This window comes from Cervus canadensis, chromosome 6, assembly GCF_019320065.1.
Source record: "Cervus canadensis isolate Bull #8, Minnesota chromosome 6, ASM1932006v1, whole genome shotgun sequence".
NCBI lineage: Eukaryota > Metazoa > Chordata > Mammalia > Artiodactyla > Cervidae > Cervus > Cervus canadensis.
The window spans coordinates 80,532,509-80,551,567 of record NC_057391.1 but is presented as its reverse complement, the minus strand read 5'-3'; the positions used below and the strand labels follow the sequence as shown (position 1 = coordinate 80,551,567).

Sequence of the window (19,059 nt, the reverse complement as noted above, 5' to 3'; positions counted from 1 at the left end):
ACTGGGATCTGGCTGCCCCTCCTCCGACCCCCCCAGCCTGGTGTCTGTACCCTGTCCTGGGGAGTTTAGGAGTTCGGGCCTGTCCCTAAGGGCTTGGGGTCCTAGAGAGAGGGTGGGGGGCACCAGGGAAAACCTCATTGAGTATCTTGATCCTCAACATATAATCCAGAGGCAAATGGGCACCTGAAAATGGTGGCAGAAGCTGTCATCCTTCTTTCTTTGTTGATGAACAAGTGAGCTGTTATGGACTTATTCTGGGAAAGACCCCAGAGCAGCCCCTGTCCTCTGTCCCCCCAAGCTCCTATCTCTTGGGGTGTGACAGATGTCACTGTGTCCCATCAGGAAACCAAGGTGGGGACAGGCTGGGAGATGCCAACAACCGCTAAGGGCAATTGCTTCCTGCTCAGCTTGCCCTCAAATTCCTGCCCACCAGTCCAGAATCCAGGGCAGGGCTGCATTGTCCTTCAGCCCACAGGGATTTCTCCCTGGGGATTTGGAGAAGATAATACAGTGTGTGATCCATTCCCACTCGAACAACCCCCTGGTCCCCAGGAGAGTACTGAGACCCCTGAGGTCTTACTGTTGTTCAGTCACTAAGTCATGTCTGACTGTTTTCATCCTCATGGACTGCAGCACACCAGGCTTCCCTGTCCCTCACTGTCTCTCAGAGTTTGCTCAAATTCATGTCCATAATTCAGTGATACCGTCCAACTGTCTCATCCTCTGTCGTCCCCTTTTCCTCCTGCCCTCAATCTTTCCCAGCATCAGGGTCTTTTCCAATGAGTTGGCTCATCCCACCAGGTGGCCAAAGTATTGGAGCTTTAGTTTCAGCATCAGTTCTTCCAGTGAATATTCAGAGTTGATTTCCTTTGGGGTTGACTGGTGGTCTTACGGGGGGAATTTAAAGAAGGAGGACTCCCAGGCTGCTCATATCATTTCTTGCTCAGGTCTTCAGACACTCTGCTTGGAGAGAAGTTATGCTTCAGCCTTCCAGGAGTTCTAGAGCAGGGGTCCCCAACCCCTGGACCTCAGACCGGTACAGTCCACGGCCTGTTAGGAACTGGGCCGCACAGCAGGAGGTGAGCAACAGGTGAGTGAGTGAAGCTTCATCTGCTGCTCCCCATGGCTCCCCACTGGTCACATTACTGCCGGAACCACCCCCTCCCAGCCCCTAATCCATAGGTTGGGGACCACTGTTCTAGAGGATTCCGCTCTAGTCAGGGCTGAAGGGATTTATCCAGATAAATAGGAAATGTGGTCTGAACTTCAGCTAAAGGCACAAAGCTTTCAGTTCAGCCCACCCTTATATCAGGGATTGGAAATGAAGGGAAACGGAGTGAACTCAGTTATTTTGAAGAGCTGCCCATTTCACATCATCGCAGGACATCCTGGAGCGAGTGCAGTGTGCTGTAGTGGAAACAGCACGGACTTTGGAGCCGGTCAGACTTTTTAGTTAAATCCTGGCTGGACTCCTGACGGTATGACCTTGAGCGAGAGACTTCATCCCTCTGGGCTTGTGAAATGGGAATTGCAATGCCTACCTCACAGGGCCACGTTGAGGCTCTGTGTCACTTCTCTTTTCCAGAGAGAAAAGCTGAGATGAGCCTTACTTGGCAATGGAAAATGACTTGATGTAGGGTAAGCTTATTTCCTTTCTTCTCCTTGGTGAGCAGGAATTGGATGTACTGAACCTCACCACGGTGACTTTTGCGTGCCCTTGACCTAAAATAGACCCCTAGTCCTAAATAGGCCTGAGAAGGATGGGATGGGCTTGATGGGGACCAGCTCGTGACAGCAACTTCTTGTGACCGTCAGCCCACACCCCCACCCCCCACCACACCACAAACAGCTGTGAATGCTTCCGGTTCCCAGAGAACTGCAGCCGGAGATGCGATTCCAGAGGACTGCTCCTCTGGAAGCTGGCATCTGTATAATGTTCACCAGGAAGACCAGGAGGGACTCCTCATGTAGCCACGTACTAGCTTTGTGATTCATTTAACCTCTGTGAGCCTGCATTTCCTCATCTGTTACATGAGGAAGTAACAGTGCATTACCAGGATTAAAGGAGACTGGAAAACACTTAGCACAGTGCCTGGTACTTTTTAAGCGCTCCAGAAATATCAGCTGGCAAAGGAAGGAGCAGTAATTGACCGCCTCCCATCCCAGGGTAGATAGGGCTGGTTATCTACTTTACCCTGAAGGTGGGGATGGCAAGAAATGCAGCATTATCTCTATTTTCAGATGGGAAAATAGAAGCCAAGCATAGCTGAGCCCTGAGCTCACCGAAGGCAGAAACGTGCACGTGAGCCCGGAGCGGGGACAGCCCTGGCAGACCACAGCCGGGTGGCTGTGAGCACTGGGGGGCCAGGTCATGGTGTCTGAAGTGGCGGGGTCTTGGCAGCCCCTACGGGCCTTGGAGGCCTTGTGCAGGAGAGAGCTGGCGCCTTTGCATGCAGCCTCCACCTTCCAGACTGGAGGCCGAGGCTGCACGGTGCTGGGTTCCAGCTGCCCAGTCTCTGGACAAAGGCATCTGAGCCCGTGAGCTGCTCCCATCTGGAGGCCGGGGGCCCAGTCAACCTTCTTTCAGCTGTTCCGCCCACTGATTAACCAGTAAATGTGTTATTTGTTCTGAGCAGGGGAACAAGCTCTCCTAGAGAGAGGGATTCAGGACTGGAGGTCCTGTCACTTCCAAGGAAGAAAAATCCCTGGAATTCTGTCGGGAGTCTGGGTCTCAGCCAAGGTAATAGAAATTCGGTCCTTGTTTTTGGTCTTTATTTACCAAATTAGTCCAGGTTCTGGTAGCTCTCTGGCTGCCAGCGTTATTCCAACATGAAGACATGGGGAAGCAATTCAGTTGCCCCGGTGACTAGCAGACTGCCATCTCCCTTTGTGGCGCACGTGTCCCAGCAAACCTCTCCCCACTGGAATCTTTCTATCAATCCCTTGGGACTCTCTCTGCAGGGCTTTCCAGAGATGATTCCTCTCCCCAGACCCAAGAGATGGGTTAGTAGGCTTGGCATCATTTTGTGCCTCTTTAGGGAGGAAGTGGGAATCAGGGATAAGGAAGCAACACCCGGTGAGTCAGAGACCTTGCTGGAAACAGCTCCCCTTCTTTCACTGAACAGGGACGGTAGAGGAAGACAGAAAATTCTGCTACCTCCACATCCCTTGGGAATGGAGTGGTAGGCTAGCCAGCAGGGAAGAGGCTGGGGGGTGGGTGTGCAGTGGAGGGTCTTAGGTGGGGACTGCTGCAGAAATGACTGGGAAAAGTATCAACCATTTCAGTAGTCGGGAGGACTCCTGAGGCTCAAACCCAGGGAGAAGGCAAGACAGTGCTGTCTTAAAAGCTTGGACTCGGGTGGGTGATAACCAAGGTTGGAACCCTTCCTCTGCTACTTATCAGCTCTGTGATTGTGGGCAAGTCAGTATCTATTCCCAGCCTCAGTTTCCTCCTTTGTGTACCTGGAAATGACAACACCTCCTTTCTTTTGTTCAATGAGTCAATTTATGTGCATGCTTAGCACATAAACTTTGGCAGCTTCAAAAAGGAAGAACAAAGAAAAAACTCAACCATTTATGGGACTGGAGATTCTGAAGAGCTGTATCCACAGATTCCAGCAGTTACAGGGAAAGGGAGTGATGAGCAGTCAATGGGAGGCAGGACAGGAGGGTGGCGCTGGGATGGGGGAGTAGGAGATGCCAGTCTTTACAGCAGACTAGCCTGGCTGTGGGCCCCCAGGAGAACAGGGTGGGAATTTCCAAGGACCACTTGTCCTCACCAAGGAGTGGGAGGGGCGCCTAGTGGTGAGCAAAGTGTCTGCGCGAGGGTTTTGGCTGAGGCGGAGCAGCAAGAGGAGGCTGAATGGGCGGCAGACTTCCAGAAGTGCAGACAGAGGAGACGGAGCAGTAATAATGACTTGGACACATGGGAGGAAAAAATAGCTCAGGGACGAAGTGGGATGCCAAGGTTTCTGGCCTTGGGAGGCTCACGGGGACTTGAGGTGAGCGCTGAGGGATGAAGAGGAGAGGTCCTAAAGGAACTGGGCAGGTAGTTAGGTGAGGAAAGGAAGCCAGAACTAAAGAACTGGGTGGATGATGGGGCAAGGAGTGGGAAGTGTGGAGCTGAGGCTTTCCTGTAGCCGCAAAGGAGCAGAGTCTCAGGGAGAGAGTGGTGCTTTCTGGGAAGTGAGATGGCATTCATCCCAACACGCAAGTGTGGAATTCAAGGAGCTCCTGAGGGCCAACCCTGCAGGCAGCAAACACATGGACTTGGACCAGGAACCATCACCAGGAACTCAGTTATTCTCTCTGAAAATGGGTCTAATGACACCAGCCCGCCCTTCTTGATGGGATTCTTCTGTGGTTCATTCAGTTAGCCATCCACTGAACACGTATTTCCTGGCTGTCTATGAGAGGCAAGCACTGTTCTAGGTTCTGAGGAAACAGTGGTGAGCCAGGCAGGCAAGATATCTATTCCTTTAGAGCTATCACTGTGGCTTGGGAAGTCAGACAATACTTTCATAGGTCATTGAACAGGATTTTTTTTCTGTGGTCTTCAAACTTCTGCTGAAGCTGCAAAGGCTGGAACAATAAGACTGAATATTCTCACATGCCAAAGAGAAGTACTAGGCATCTTAGTAAAGGCAGAACCAGTTCAATAAGTATCAGGACATGTCCCTGGATCCCAGCCTATAAATAAAAAGGGATTGAAGAAAGTCACTGAGTCAGAGAACAGTTGCATTGGTAAGCAGGGCTGAGATTTCCCCTGAGGGTACTCCCCAAGCTAACCAAGTGAGGAAAACCAGTCATAAAGAGTGGGGGCCTCCAAAGAAGAATAAACTAGCTTGACTCCCCATAACTCTGCCTCCACGGATGCTAGCTGAGGTGCTAGAAGTTGCAAGCACCCCAAAGCACCAAGGCATGGCAAGAAAGTTCTTGGGAGAACCCAACCTATGTCTTTAGGAATTGGGGATGCACATAAAGGAAGAAAACAGTGCGCAGCCCTTATCTGGAGAATTCTGCCTGTGGAGCTTGGCTGGAGCGGCTCTTGTAGCAGGATGAGATGCAGCCAACTCAGCACTGGTTTGTTGGCAGGGACAGGAAAGTCCCGTGGCAGATAGGGGACACAGGGAAGTTGTCCAGAGAGTGCTTTTTCTATGGTAGTGCAGGGCGGAGATCCTGCAGCTTCCCAAGAGCCCACAAATGTGCCCATGAACAAGCCAGAGAGCTGGGCACCTGCTAGCTAAGGGCACCTGTTATGTAGAGCTTTACCACTTTCCCTCTAACACCTCTCCCCCAACCCTGACACTTGGAGGAGCCACTGCAGAAAAGGAAGGTCAGAAAATCAGGCCACACCCCACACTCCCCAGTACAGAGTCTTGAGCCAGGGGACAGGCCCGTGGCAGGAGAGGAGGGGTATTAAATTGGATACAAGATTGATTAAATTGGATGAGGTTTTGATTTGGACAGGACCAGACATTTGAGTGCCTGAAAAATTGGTCTTAATTATAGAAATGAAACTGTTTTTGTGACTGGTGGGGATGGGCAGCCAAGGACTCTGCTTGAGATGTCATTAAGGGTGGAGAAGAGAAATTCACCACAGTATGAATTGTGGCAGTGAGGGAAGAAAAACAGAACTGCTTCCTGCTTGCCCCTCTTCAAGTTCAGCCCATTCAATAAATCAATTATCCAGGCAAACAAATAAATAATTTCAACTAGTCTAGGGCAATGAAGGTGAAACAGGGTGATGTATGAGAAAGCGACAACTTGGGAGGTGGTCAGAAAGATACCCTGGAGAAGGAAATGGCTACCCACTCCCGTATTCTTGTCTGGAGAATTCCGTGGACAGAGGAGCCTGGTGGGCTACAGTCCATGTGGCTGCAAAGAGTTGGACAGGACTGAGTGACTAACACTTCCACTTTTCACTTCACTGGGAGTAGGAAGGCTGTTGCTCTTAGGTTAGGGGGTCAGGGATGGCTGCTCCAGGAGGTGATGTTTGAGCTGAGAGGTGAAATGGTAAGGAGCTGGTCCTGTAAAACATCTTGGAGATGAGTGTTTCGGGGAGAGGGAAGTGGGCATTAACTTAGCCTGTTCAAGAAGCAGAGAGGAGACCAACATAGCTGCAATGTGGTGAACTCTCCAGGCCAAGGTGAGATACATCAGGGAGGGGGCCAGTCCTGCAGGGCTTTGGAGGCCAGGGTCAAGAGTTGAGGCTTATTTTCAATATTAGATATTTACTGGGTCTGTCCTTTGTGTGGTGTGGGATGTTATAAACCGGTGTCTTCCAACCGGTGTTGGGTCTCTCTGACTCTCAAGAAGCAGTGTGCTGTGTGTGTGTTTAATTCCTCAGTTGTGTCTGACTCTCTGCGATCCCATGGACTGTAGCCGGCCAGGTTCTTCTATCCATGGGGATTCTCCAGGCAAGAATACTGGAGTGGGTTGCCATGCCTGCCTCCAGGGGATCTTGCCAACCCAGGGATCGAACCCAGGTCTCCCGCACTGCAGGCAGATTCTTTACCATCTGAGCCACCAGCGGAAGCCCCAAGAAGCAGTAGGCTGCAGAAATGCAGGACGTGGGGGCAGGGATGGTTGCCAGGCCTTTAGAATTTAGGGCCGGGGACCACAGGGGGTGAGTGAGGAGCTGATGGTCTGGGGGTAGTACTAAGATGGGTGGCCATCGGCATTCTAGCACCCCTGCCCTCTCGCAGCCGACACAGAAGATGTGCGCGCACACACTGCATCAGTCAGAAGCAATCCTGAGGGAGGGAGGGAGGGGTGGGGTGGGAGGCTAAGAAAGGGGATCTGAGCTCCAGGCTGCAGGACTGGATTTCATTCACCTCTTGCTCACACGCTGTCTCCTTAAGTGACCTTGTTCCAGATCCTCCATGTTTATTCCTCGGTGAAAGAAAAAGGACACCTCTTGCGGGATCCGCCGCCTTCACCGCCTCGGGCTTTTAGGCTCGACCCTGACGCAACAGGAAGGGGATTAAGATCAAGGAGCGAGGGCGGCCGGCGGCGGCAGGTCTGGACAAGCCGCGGGACGGCCAAGGACGCGGCCAGGTCCACCAGAGGGCGCCCGCCTCCAGACGACCCTCCCGCGCGCGCTCCCCGCGTCCCGCCGCTGCGGAGACAGGCGAGCTGCCCCGCGCTGCCTCGGCTCCAGCCGCAGCCCCGGGCGAAGCCCCCAGTGGCTCGGGCGGGAAGCAAAGGGTCCGGGGCCCGTCCTTCGGGTCCAGTCTCTGGCGTGCGGTTCTTGGTACCTCTCCCGACCTCCTTCAGACCTTAAGTCTTCCAACCATGCAGTTTGTCCTTGAGGTCAGGGGCGGGAGATCAATTCTGGACAGGTCAGCAGTTCAGCTTGCCCAGGACAGTAGAAAGGTGGCTCGGGTGCCCCTGTCCAGACAGTTGTCATCTCGCCTGCCAGCCTTTGCTCGGGTCGGCCCTGCGCCGCCCCCAGCTCCTCACGGGTTAACCCCCCTCGCCGCCCGCTCGCTTCCCGGTGCCAAAGTGGGTGTTGCTGGAATTCCTCTCTCTCCCTCTCCCGTAATAAGGGGGCTGAACTGTCCCTCCGAGGAGGGGGCATGGTGTGGATAAAAGAGACGAAAAATCAGGGGGAGGTTTCCAAAAATAAAACCCTCCAGTTCTCCTTCCGAAGGCTACAACGATCCGGAGAACGCGCGAAGGTGCAACAGCGGTGCGCGCCCAGCTGGAGACGCAGCGCGGCCTCTGGGCTCGGTGCGCGCAGCCCCCGGCCTCTCCTGCCGCCTGGCTCCGGCTCCAGGGAGAGCCTGGCCCGCACTTTGACTTGGGGCCCCCTAGACGGGGAGAGGCGGGCCACCGGCAGGGGACCGGAGCGCAGCCAGCGGGCGACGAGCGCACCGTGAGCCCCAGGGGCCGTTCCCCAAGCGCGCGTAGCTCTCTAGGCGCCCCGGCGCCATGAGGCCCCCAACCACCGCCCGCTGCCCCGGGCGCGCCCTGAGGAACCCCTGGAGGAGCTTCTGGCCTCTCACCCTGGCTCTCTTCGTGGGCATGGGTCAGGCTCAGAGGGACCCGGTGGGAAGATACGAGCCGGCTGGAAGAGACGCGAGTCGGCTGCGGCGCCCCGGGGGCAGCCCCGTAGCGGCTACAGCCAAGGTGTACAGTCTGTTCCGGGAGCAAGACGCGCCCGTCCGGGGTTCGCCGCCCGCGGAGCTGGTCCAGCCTAGCTGGGGGAGCCCCAGGAGGTCCACCGAGGCGGAGGCCAGGAGGCCGCCCCGCGCGCAGCAGCCGCGGCGAGTCCAGCCACCTGCGCAGACTTGGAGAAGCCGACCCTCAGGCCAGCAGCAGTCAGCACCCCGGGCCCGGGCCGCGCCGGCTCTCCCGCGTCTCGGGACGGTGCAGCGGCCGCGGGCTGCGCGAGGGCGCCTTACGGGGTGAGCGCTGGAGAGGGAAGGGTGGGGGCTTGAGGGAGCGAGGGTCGGTCTCCCGAACACTCGTTCGTGGAGGGATGTGTAGACGAGAGGACAGGGCGGGGGCTCTGCCTGTCTCCCCTCTGTCCTTAATCCTGCGGGAAACAGACCGAGGTCCCGAAGCTTGGGCTCTATCTGACCCACTTTCAAAGAGTAGAGAGGAGAGGAACACCGTCTACACCCTTTCGTACCAGCTCTCGCCCAGATCCGACGTTAAATCCTTTCCCAAGGCGGCAGTGCGTTCCGTCCGCGCTCCTCCCGTCCGCCTTATCCCGTGTCTGCTGACGCCTGCTGCCCGCAGCGGTGCGGGGATCCGAAGGGGATCGTGGAGAGGGCATTGGAGTGAGTGTTCCAGGCGCTTGAGAACCGGGAGAAGCTGAGCGGCCTTAGTGCCCGGTGGGCAGACGACGTCGCGGGGGGCGGTGGAGGGGGGGGCTCCAGAGCGCGAGGGCTGATGCATCTCCAGGAACGAGGCTTCGACGCCTGCTCGTGGGGACAAAGCTGTGCGTTGGGGCACAGGCCGGCCTGGGTCCACGGATGGCTGGACGAGGAAGTGGGCGTGGACTCGGGGGCACTTTGGGCAGGAAACCTGTCGCGGGTGTGGCTGTGACACTGGGTCCATGGCGGAGTGGGTCTGTGTGCGTGCCTGCGCAGCTAGGTGTCAGCACGACTTTGCAGGACTACGTGTCCCCTCAATCCTGCCATTTAGTCCCCCCGGCCCGCCCCGGATGCAACACCCGCTGCCTGCCGAGGGCGCTCTCGCGGCGTGGGGGACGCTTCCCACCATCCCCACCCCTAGATGAGGATTCTCACGGCTGCGAGGTGCTGGGCCGGCAGGAGTGGGACAGGTGTCTGCAGAATGGAGGGCGGGCGAGCCGGGGAAGCACGGGTGCCCAGTATGGGGCACCATCGGGGAGGCTGGGAAGAAACCTGGCGGCCCCTCTGGGCCTGGGCCCGATCTGCCAGTTGGGTTCAGTCCCCCAGCTTATAGCATGAAGGAGGCTGCACCCCCAGGGCTACTCCTGAGGCTGTTCTTACTGCCTCTCCGCTCCCTGTTTTCTTTGGCTGCAGCTCTGTTCTCCTATATTTCAGCAGGATTCTCTCCCTTCATTCAAATCTGTTTAGAGAGGCCCCACCCTCTCTCTCTTCACCCTGCTTTATGTTTCTTTATAGCACTAATTCCCATCTGACATATTATGTTTCTGCTTTTATGGTCTGGTCTCCCAGGGCACACTAATGTCAGCCCTAGGAAAAGAGAGGCTTTGTATTCTGCATTGCTGGGTCAACAGTGCCTAGAACAGTGCTCGGGTTTAGTTGGAGCTTGCTAAGTAACTGTTGAATGAGTGAAGGAATGTCTCACTGTCCGTGCAAGGCCCGGCTTAAGGCAGACGGAGAGGAGACCTGGGCACTGCCGAGTAGTTGACACAGAGGATCAGTCAGTGAGTGGTAACGGCTGTGCAACTGAATACATGCTTCCCAAGAGCAAGTGTGCCGAGCTAGGGACAGAGGATGGGGCCTGGGACAGACCTTGTTCCTGCCGGGAGAGCGGCTCAATTACTTGAAGTCAAATTGGAGAAATGAGTACATATGCACTGGCGAACATGCTTTCCAGTACCAGAAGCTTCCTGTTAAAGCATAAAGGAAAGGGTGATTGGGGCTGAGGCACTCAGAGGAAAAAGAAGCCCTGTGACCTCCAGCCCCTGGGGTTCATGTGGGGAAGAAAGTGGGGGTAGCAGGTGTAGCACCCCGAGATGTCGCACTGCCAGAGGACAGGGGCTTTTTTTTTGTTTTTAATTGTGGGCAGTGGCCTAGGGGCAAGTCTGCACCTTGGTGTCAGGCAGCCACAGGGCTGAGGCTGGAGGCATAGATTTGGGCCAGATCATGGAGGGAGCTTACCCTGTCAGCATCCTGGTGGGAGCTGGGGGGAGGAGGAATAGTGGCGTGGAGGTGGGAGGGTGCACTATTAGCTGCTGTGAAAGGAGGTGGTGATGAGCAAAGCAGACTGTTACCAGGATAAGGCTGGTAAGTGTGCACAGGTGTGTAAGTACCTGGGCTGGATGCCACCCACAAACACCTGCCAAACACAGTGCACACATCATAGCACATGCTGGGCTTGACTCCTTCCCCAGGTTATTTTCTGCAGCTTTGATAAAAGGTGGGTCCCTCAGGCACTCCAGCTAGTCACTCCAAGGCAGCTGGGGAGGGGCTGAGTGGCAATCTTCCATCGACTTCTTCTCCCTAAGTCCACTCTGACTAATGGCTTATGGCCAGGCTGACCTCCCTGGCAATTGCCTTGAGAATTGCTCAGGGCCAACCAGGTGGTGCTAGTGTTAAAGAACCCGCCTGCCAATGCAGGAGGCACCAGAGACGTGGTTTTGATCCTTTGGTCGGGAAGATCCCCTGGAGCAGCGCAGCTTGGAGAATCCCAGTATTCTTGCCTGGAGAATCCCATGGACACAGGAGCCTGGCAGGCTACAGTCCATGGGGTAGAATTGACTGAAGGGACTAAGCTTGCATGCATGCAAGGACTAAGTGCCACCTGCTGGTAAATCTTGGAATTGCATCACTACTATTGGGGATTCTTCATTCATTCAACAAATATTTGGAAGGTCTCCTGTATGCCAGGCACTCTGCTGGACCATGGGGATACAGTAGTGGCCAAGACAGCCTCTGTCTTCGTGGAACTTGCCATGTAGTGGGAATTTATTGCACACAATGAAGATTTTAAGTGTGTGCCAGGCACAGCCCTAGGTGTCTGGGACACAGAGTAACCAGAGCAGAAACAATTCCTGCATTATTGAAATTCACAGTCCACAGGGGAGTTTTTAAGCCATTGTTTCCCAGTATTCAGTGTTTATTAAGCTTAGCCTCACAGCATACACTTTCATAATATTTTCCTCTTTTTTTTCTTGTTCTGTTCTTTTCTTTTTTCTTTTTTTTTTGTTATTTTCTTTAAATTTATAAACTTAAAAATAACAGGATATTGTGTTTTATTTATTTTCAAGTGTTTTATATTATGGAGTTTTATACAAGCCTATAAACCTACAAAAGGTATTGGAAATAATACAACCAGCAATCCAGTTTTTTCAAACTTTAATATTTTGGCATAGTTTGCTTCTGATTTTTTTTAGTTGAAATATCTTCTGCAAGTTTGTCTCCTCTCTCCCCAGATATTAACCACTACCTTGAATTTACTAATGATGCCAAACTATGTTTTTATACCATTGCTACAGATTCGTGCATCCATAACATACATAACATTGTTTTGCATATTTTAGAAAAGTGATACCATGCTGCATTATTCTTCTACAATTTGCTTTCTCCTCATTAGATTTTTGAGATTTAACTAAGTTACTATAATCAGCCCAAGTTTATTCATTTTAATTGTTGGATATTATGCCATTGTCTGAATAAACCACAGTTTATTTATCCATCCTTCTGTTTTTGGACAGTTAGATGAGTTACATATTTTGGTATTACAAACAGTGCATGACTCATTTTTCTAAATAAATAAATCCATTTGCAAGGACACTTTGTATCACTATCCTAAGTTGAAGATAGTACCACTTGTCATAAAGAGAAGGTAACTATAGGAAAATTGAAATGAAAACAAAATGTTTTCCAAGTTTAGTCAGATACCATTATCGTAGGAAGTTCAGCCCTATGGTGTGTTCTCCCTATTGGAAAGGGAGATTGGGGGGAGAGGACTTGGCACGAAGACCCAACCTTGGACAGAGATTTTTCCTCACTGATCTAATCAGACTAGAAACATCGCTAAAAAGGGAACCACTTTCTCCCTGTGTGATTCAGCATTGCTGCAAGTTCTGAGTATGGAAACCTCAAATCCCCTTTTCTTCCCTCAGTGTTGTCCATTCACTTTTTGGGGAAACACTGGATTCAGTGAAACGAAGAGGTATTAAAGGTGCACCACATGTCAGGCCCTGTGTTAGACTTTAGGGGCACAAAGAGGAAGAAGACCCCTTAAGGGACTCAACAGGTACACCAGCAGCCTGAGAAGATCAGGACCACATGGTGTGGAGGCTGGAGAATGGAAGGCTGGGTAGACGTCAGGGGAGGGTTTACCCAAAGGAGGTGACGTTTGATCTGGAGCATGCCAAGGATTTCAGCCGGCAAAGAAGAGAGGGAAGGCCATCTAGGCAGAGAAAGCAGCTTAAGCAAAGGCATCAAACGGTGCCCAAGTGTCGTACAGCGGCCGGGGGTTGGAGGGGGAGGAGGCGGACCGCAGACTGTATCATGGCTTTGGTTGTGGGTGGCTGTGGAGATAAGGGAGGGGTGGTGGGGGCGGTTAGACTCTACAGGCAGGTGGGGTCGGGTTGGCTTTGTAGAGACCAGTGGAGAGCCTGGAGGTGGCTGTAACAAAGGACCAGTATGACCAGATTTGTTCCAGGTGGAACAGCAGCTGTCCTAGTTTGTTAGCCAGATGTGTTCCCAGAGGTTGGGCAGTGATGCTGGATATCAGGCTAATGTTTGCGGAGCGGTGCCACGCCAAAGGCTGGGCTTATAAAATTCTCTGAGTGATATCTTCCAGAAAGCCAGGACCCCTGAGTCACTTGCCCCAGCTGGTCAGTCTCATCAGCTCTCTCCAGCTAACTGGAGCTCATTGAACAGTCATCTCCCATCAGGCACCTCCCGGAGCCTGCACCCAAGGCTCTGGCTGGTCTCCTGGATCTCTCTGGAAGGCCCTGTTAGCTGAGTGTGGCTCCCTTGCTTGGCAGCTTTGATCCTGACCAGTTCTCCTGGGGGCCCTGGCGGCCTTGAAGGCTCTACCCTGGGCAGGCAGGGCAGGCCGAGCCGCTGCCCTCCTACAGTCAGCTCTGTGGCCATCCTGAGGGCATCTAGGGTGACAGCAGGCTCGGGGGGCCTCCTGGAGCCGGGCTCCACGCCATGACCTCTCGGCCCAGCAGACTCCTCGGTCTGTGCTCTCTGGGCTCCCCCGGATGCTAGGCTTTAGAAAACTCCCAGGGCTTGCTGCCTGTTTTTCTTCTCAAAGACCTCCCAGACCTCTCAGAGGCCTTGTCACCACCACCAGGGGTAATGACTTACAAATGGGTGGGTTGTTCCCCCTCCCACCGGGGCACACAACTCAGAAGCTGTGGGTAGGAGGACCAGCCCTTTCTGCAGAACCCAGTGACTGACTGGCACCCTGGTGGGGAGGAGGCCTTCAGGGAACCAGTAAACTGCTGAGGGAAGTGGTCCAGAGAGGCTTTGAGGTGGCCGAGATGGCACAGCCCTCTGCCGAGAGGACATTCTGCGAGCTCCCTGGGAGGCAGCTCCCCACAGCTTTGGGCCGAAGGGCCAGAAATGGGCCTCAGCATTTTCAAACGGCAGGAATTTATTTTGAATGTTTCGTAAGGTTTCAAAAACCACACCAGCTTCGGGGTCGACACAAACGTCAACCAAACTCTTAAGTGGGACCAGATGCCCCCACGCTGGCCACAGAGGCCAGGGGAATGGCCTCCTGGTCAGCCCTTCACCCCGACTCTCGGACTCCATACCTCTGCCACCCTGCTTACCCTGTGTTTCAGTGAGTGCTTGGTAGATAATTTCTGATGGAAACCATGGGATATTGCGAGGCCAGAGCCAAGCCCACTCTGAGCTGGGGAGGCAAGACCTCAGAGGTCTTCTCCAAGAAGAGCCCTCTGGGGAAGTCACCTGGGTCTGAGCATGTGGGTCTTTAGATTGACAGGCAGGGTGGGTGAAAGCTACTGGTGCTGAAGGGCCCCACTGGAAAGCAGAGGGCAGAGTTTGGGTGAACTGGGAGAATGGCCCTGGTGCTGGGGGAAGGACTATCCCCGCTTCAAGTAATCTCCATCAGCCTACCCAAATAAAAAGTGTACTCGCCACGCAGAGCGGCTTATCCTGAGTCCCCAGCCCCATTGTCCCACCAGCCTGCCACCTCCTCAGCCCCTCTTAAAGGACATTCTGGAGCCTGGCTCTTTCCATCACCCTCCCAGTTGCTCGGTCTCACCCTGTACCAGCCTGCCCGAGGGCTAAGGCTCCTCCCAGTGTGCATTTGTTGGCAAGGGATACAGATGTAGGTCCTTAAGGCTGTTGTGTGTGTCTGTGTGTCTTCCAGCTTCCCTTGGATTATCAGCATTTGTTGGCAAGGGCCATGGTGATTATTTTTTGGTGAGAGGCCACGTGGAGTTGAAGCATGACTTTGAGTTGGGTCAACCTAGGTTTGAGTCTGGCTCTGACACTTCTTGTTTAGCCTTGGCAAGGGACTGAGCCACTCTGAACTTGCTTTTTGGTCGTCTTTGTGATCCCCGTGCCAGTGGAGTGTCTTCTCACGTCAGGGGCTCTATATCCCTATCTTGTTGAATCCTCCCAACAACCCCATGCGGCAGGTATTATTATCTGCCTTGTACAGATGACGACAGTGATGCTTCCCAAGGTCGTGCTGCCAGTGGCAGAATCAGGATTCCATCTTAGTGCCCGCCCCTGGGCCACGCGGCCTCCCTTGAGAAGGGGGACGGTGCCCGGCCTGGCAGAGTTCCCCCAGGCCCCGCCTGTAGAGGGCAGGACCATCAGACATTAAGCTCTGTGAATAATCCTGTTCTGAGCATACCACGCTGACCCTGTCTTGGTGGCCCCACAGGAGGAATGTCTGCGGGGGACAGTGCTGCCCGGGATGGACAACGGCAAACAGCACCAACCACTGTATCAAACGTGAGTGCCTCCACCCCATCCACCCTCTCTCCCTCTCTCTCTCTCTCTCTCTCCATTGAGCTGAGTTGGGTGTGGCATCTCTGGAACCTGGAGCACGTGTTTTCCCCAACTCACCTCTGGAGCAGGCAGCCCTCTCCAGCGGGAAGCAGTGGAAGGGAGGAGGCGAAAAAGTGCCTCCAGGGAACTCCTCGGTAGGACTCTGTGCTTTCACTGCAGAAGGCCCGGGTTCAATCCTTGGTCGGGGAACTAAGCTCCTGCAAGCTGCATGGCAAAAAAAAAAAAAAGCCTCCTGATGACTGAACTGAAAATGACTTCTCAGATAAACCCCTGCTTGTGTTTATAAAGCTTCCTGTATGCCTCTTCTGATGTCCCCCTGTGTTGGGGCTCGCCCCTAGCCTGCCCTGGCGTCTGCAGAACACACCTGGCCCCAGAGCCTCTGCATCCTACATTCCGTGGGAAGAGGGTACTCACAATGCATGCTGTGGGGATCCACCTCTGCTCTGGCCCCTGGCGGGCATTCTACCAGCATGGTCAGATGAGTCTCTGGTTCTGTGTCTGGGGCAGTCTTCCTCTGGGCCTCTTCGAAGCCTGGCAGGCTGGCCCAGATTAGGAAATGTACCACCCACCTGACTGCTCCCTCTGTTACCACCAGCACCATTACTACTCCTACTGCTTCTACTATCATCGTTACCACTATAGCTGCTGCTTCTACCGCCGTTACTGTACTAACACCACCACCGTGGACACCGCAACAGTGACGAGGACTACTGCAGCTACCAGCTAACCGCTGGGGACTCACTGTATACCCGACGCTGTGCTACGCTCTTCACATACATCATCTTACTTGAGTCTCTCAGTCCTGTAACGTGAGTGTTTACTGCCCATCCCGCTCACAGCCTGGGACACTGAGGCTCAGGTTGGTTAAGAAACGTGTCCGAGGAGACAGCATCGGAGTCTGGCTCAGGAGGCAGACTCTGGGCAGTCTGACCCGGAACCGCGTGCTCGTACCCGTGGGGCCTTCTGGACTCTGGGAGCCCCACAGGTGATGGCTGGGCGGTTTTAGAGAGCTTGGATCGTCCTCCCGCACACCCCGGGGCCCCTCTCAAGCCTTCGTCAGCACCACGCCCCCCGCTCCGGTGTTTGTGGCAGTACCGGGAGCTCTGCCCAGCTGTTCCTCCTGGATCCGATTCTACCCTCTGCCCTAAGCCTGGCTACAAAGCCCCAGTCTCACCAGCACCCCTTCCCACCCAAGGACAAGCCCTAGGCCCTTTCCAGTGTGAGTTTCACAGCTAGTTGTCCAGCAGGGTGATGAAACCTATGGTGTTCCTGTCCCTGATGGATGCCCTCATTTCTGGTCTCCTGATGCCTTCTGAGACGGGGATAGACAGGGATGCAATGGGGTTGCTTCCATTCCTACGGGGCTGGCTCACTAAACTTTCAGTTCTGTCTCTGACCTCATGGCCTTGACCCTCTCCCAGTCTGATGATGAAGCCTGGGCAGAATCTTGGGTCTCTCTGAGGATCTCCAGATAAAGAAGGCAAAACTCCAAACTCAGAAACAAATAGCAAAGCAGATTTCTACCCGAAAATCCTTTCCTTTTTGGGGAACCTGGATTAGTGGGGCTTGCAGAGGCTAGGTACTTGGTGACTAGGGACACAGTTAGGGGAGGGACCCCTCTTCATAACTTGAAAGATAAGGACCGTGTGCCTCAGATGACTTGCTCAAGGTCATATAGCTCCTTAGTAGAGGATCTGGGACCTGAAATCGGTGACTCCCCTGGGCAGAGAAGCCAAGGATGTGGGTAGCTCAGTAAGTTTACAGCCAGGAGAAGCTCTGGGGCTGGGGGCTGAACACTGGTATGTTATTAAAGTTCCATAGGTGATCCTAGCCAGGGCTGAAGGCTGCTAAGCAGAGTTTGGGGTCAGTCATGGAAAGATCTGCCTTGGGGAGCCCTACTCAAATTTGAATGTTCCCATGAATCCTCTGTTATTCTTGTTGTTCAGTTGCTCACTTGTGTCTGACTCTTTGTGACCCCATGGACTGCAGCACATCAGGCTTCCCTGTCCTTCACCATCTCCAGGAGCTTGCTCAAATTCATGTCCACTGAGTCACTGATACCATCCAACCATCTCATCCTCTGTTGCCCCCTTCTCCTCCTGCCCTCAATCTTTCCCAGCATTAGGGTCTTTTCCAGTGACTTGGCTCTTTGCACCAGATAGCCAAAGTATTGGAGCTTCAGCTTCAGCATCAGTCCTTCCAATGAATATTCAGTGTTGATTTCCTTTAAGATTGACTGGTTTAATCTCCTTGCAGTCCAAGGGACTCTCAGCAGTCTTCTCCAGCACCACAATTCAAAAGCATCAGTTCTTTGGTATTCAGCCTTCTTTATGGTCCAACTCTCACATCCATACGTGACTACTGGAAAAACCATGGGTTTGACTGTATGGACCTTTATCAACAAAGAGATGTCTCATCTTTTCAATATGCTGTCTAGGTTTGTCATAGCTTTCCTTCCAAGGAGCAAACATTGCTTAATTTAATGGCTACAGTCACCATCCACAGCAATTTTGTCGCCCAAGAAAATAAAATTTGTCACTTCTACTTTTTCCCCTTCTATTTTGCCATTAAGTGACGGGGCTGGATACCATGATCTTAGTTTTTTTGAATGCTGAGTTTTGAGCCAGCTTTTTCACTCTCCTTTGGGATCTTATTAAAGTGTAGACTGTGACTCAGCAGGTCTGGGGTGAGGCTGGAGAGTCTGTTTCTAACAAGCTCCTAGGGGATGCTGATGCTGCTGGTCCTCGGACCACACTTTGAGTAGCAAGCCCTGGGGGGCTGTCTGGAGGCCTGGGGAGGGATTTGGGGCTAGAGATGAGGAGGAGGGCTCGTAAGTTCTAGGGAGCTTAGGAGAGTGTTGCTGAGGTTGGAAAAGTTGGGGAGGCTAGCTTCAGAGTGGGTGGCCTTCTCCCTAGCTGCCCGAGGGTCTGGGCATGAGCCTCGCTCGGGCCTGAAGGCTCTCGATTTCCTGACTTGCTCATGACTTTCCAGCATCATTCTCTGCCAATCTGGAGTTTCAACACTGGAAACTCGAGGTTGGGTGAGTCTGCGGATTGTCAGAACTGATGTGTGTGTGCACCCTTGCGCCCTGAGCAGGGGGCGGCTGCTCCGGAGTGCCGTCAGTACCCACTCCACCCTGGGGGTCCTCAGCCCTGTTATTTCTCTCCCCGGTGTTCTGCTGCCCCTACAGGTGTCTCTGGGACTCTGGCATGCAGGCTGGCAGCGCCCCGGGAAGACTTTGCCAGTGGGTGTTAGCCTCTCCCACTGGAAGTCGACTTGCCCACTGACGGTCTGCGCACTAATTAGCTGGGCCCAGTGCTGTTTGCTTGTTGCTATTTTGCTGCTAATGAGCCTAATGAGAACCACGTGGACGGCGGGGTGTTGGCCTGGATGGCTGGGTCCGAAGCTCTGTCAAGTATGGGCTCTTGCTTCCACGCCCTGTTAGCTGGCAGTCCTGCTTCCTCTGTGTGGTTTGCGTCTCCCTATCCCCTCCCCACGCTACACTCCCCTGGCTGGAGCCAATGCTGCCAGTTCTGGGGAGTGCTCATGACTCTGGTCTAGCGGTTTCACAGATGTGAGGTGCCTCTCCTGGTCTGGCAAGCTTGGGGTGACAGGGAGAGGTTGTGTGACATTCCCCCAAATGCCAAGTCTAGTCTCAGAAGGGTGCAGGGGGTCAATCCACCCCCTGGTCTCTCCCAGATACCTGTGGGTCCAGCCCACTGCCCACACACAGGGAGTGATGGCCTTTGTGCCCTGGGTCTCCCCTGACCCCCCGCTTGCCTCCTCTCATGGAATCCTAGGTTGCCGTAACATACCGGCCATCTCCCTGGCAGCCTCTCTCTTTATTTCTGTCCGGTCCCTGGGC

General features: G+C 53.9%; 1 protein-coding gene across 3 annotated transcripts in view; it reads left to right on the top strand.

Moving 5' to 3' along the window:
- Positions 1-6,877: 6,877 nt before the first annotated feature.
- Positions 6,878-19,059, top strand: part of LTBP2 (latent transforming growth factor beta binding protein 2) — a 106,123-nt gene continuing 93,941 nt past the window's right edge. For 2 of the 3 annotated variants that reach the window (XM_043472547.1, XM_043472545.1), the window contains exons 1-2: positions 7,739-8,411; positions 15,067-15,137. In XM_043472547.1, the coding sequence (XP_043328482.1) occupies positions 7,936-8,411; positions 15,067-15,137 (547 nt within the window). In that variant the 5' untranslated portion in view covers positions 7,739-7,935. Of the gene's footprint in view, positions 8,412-15,066; positions 15,138-19,059 lie in introns of all 3 variants that reach the window. The other variant, XM_043472546.1, reaches the window with a different exon arrangement.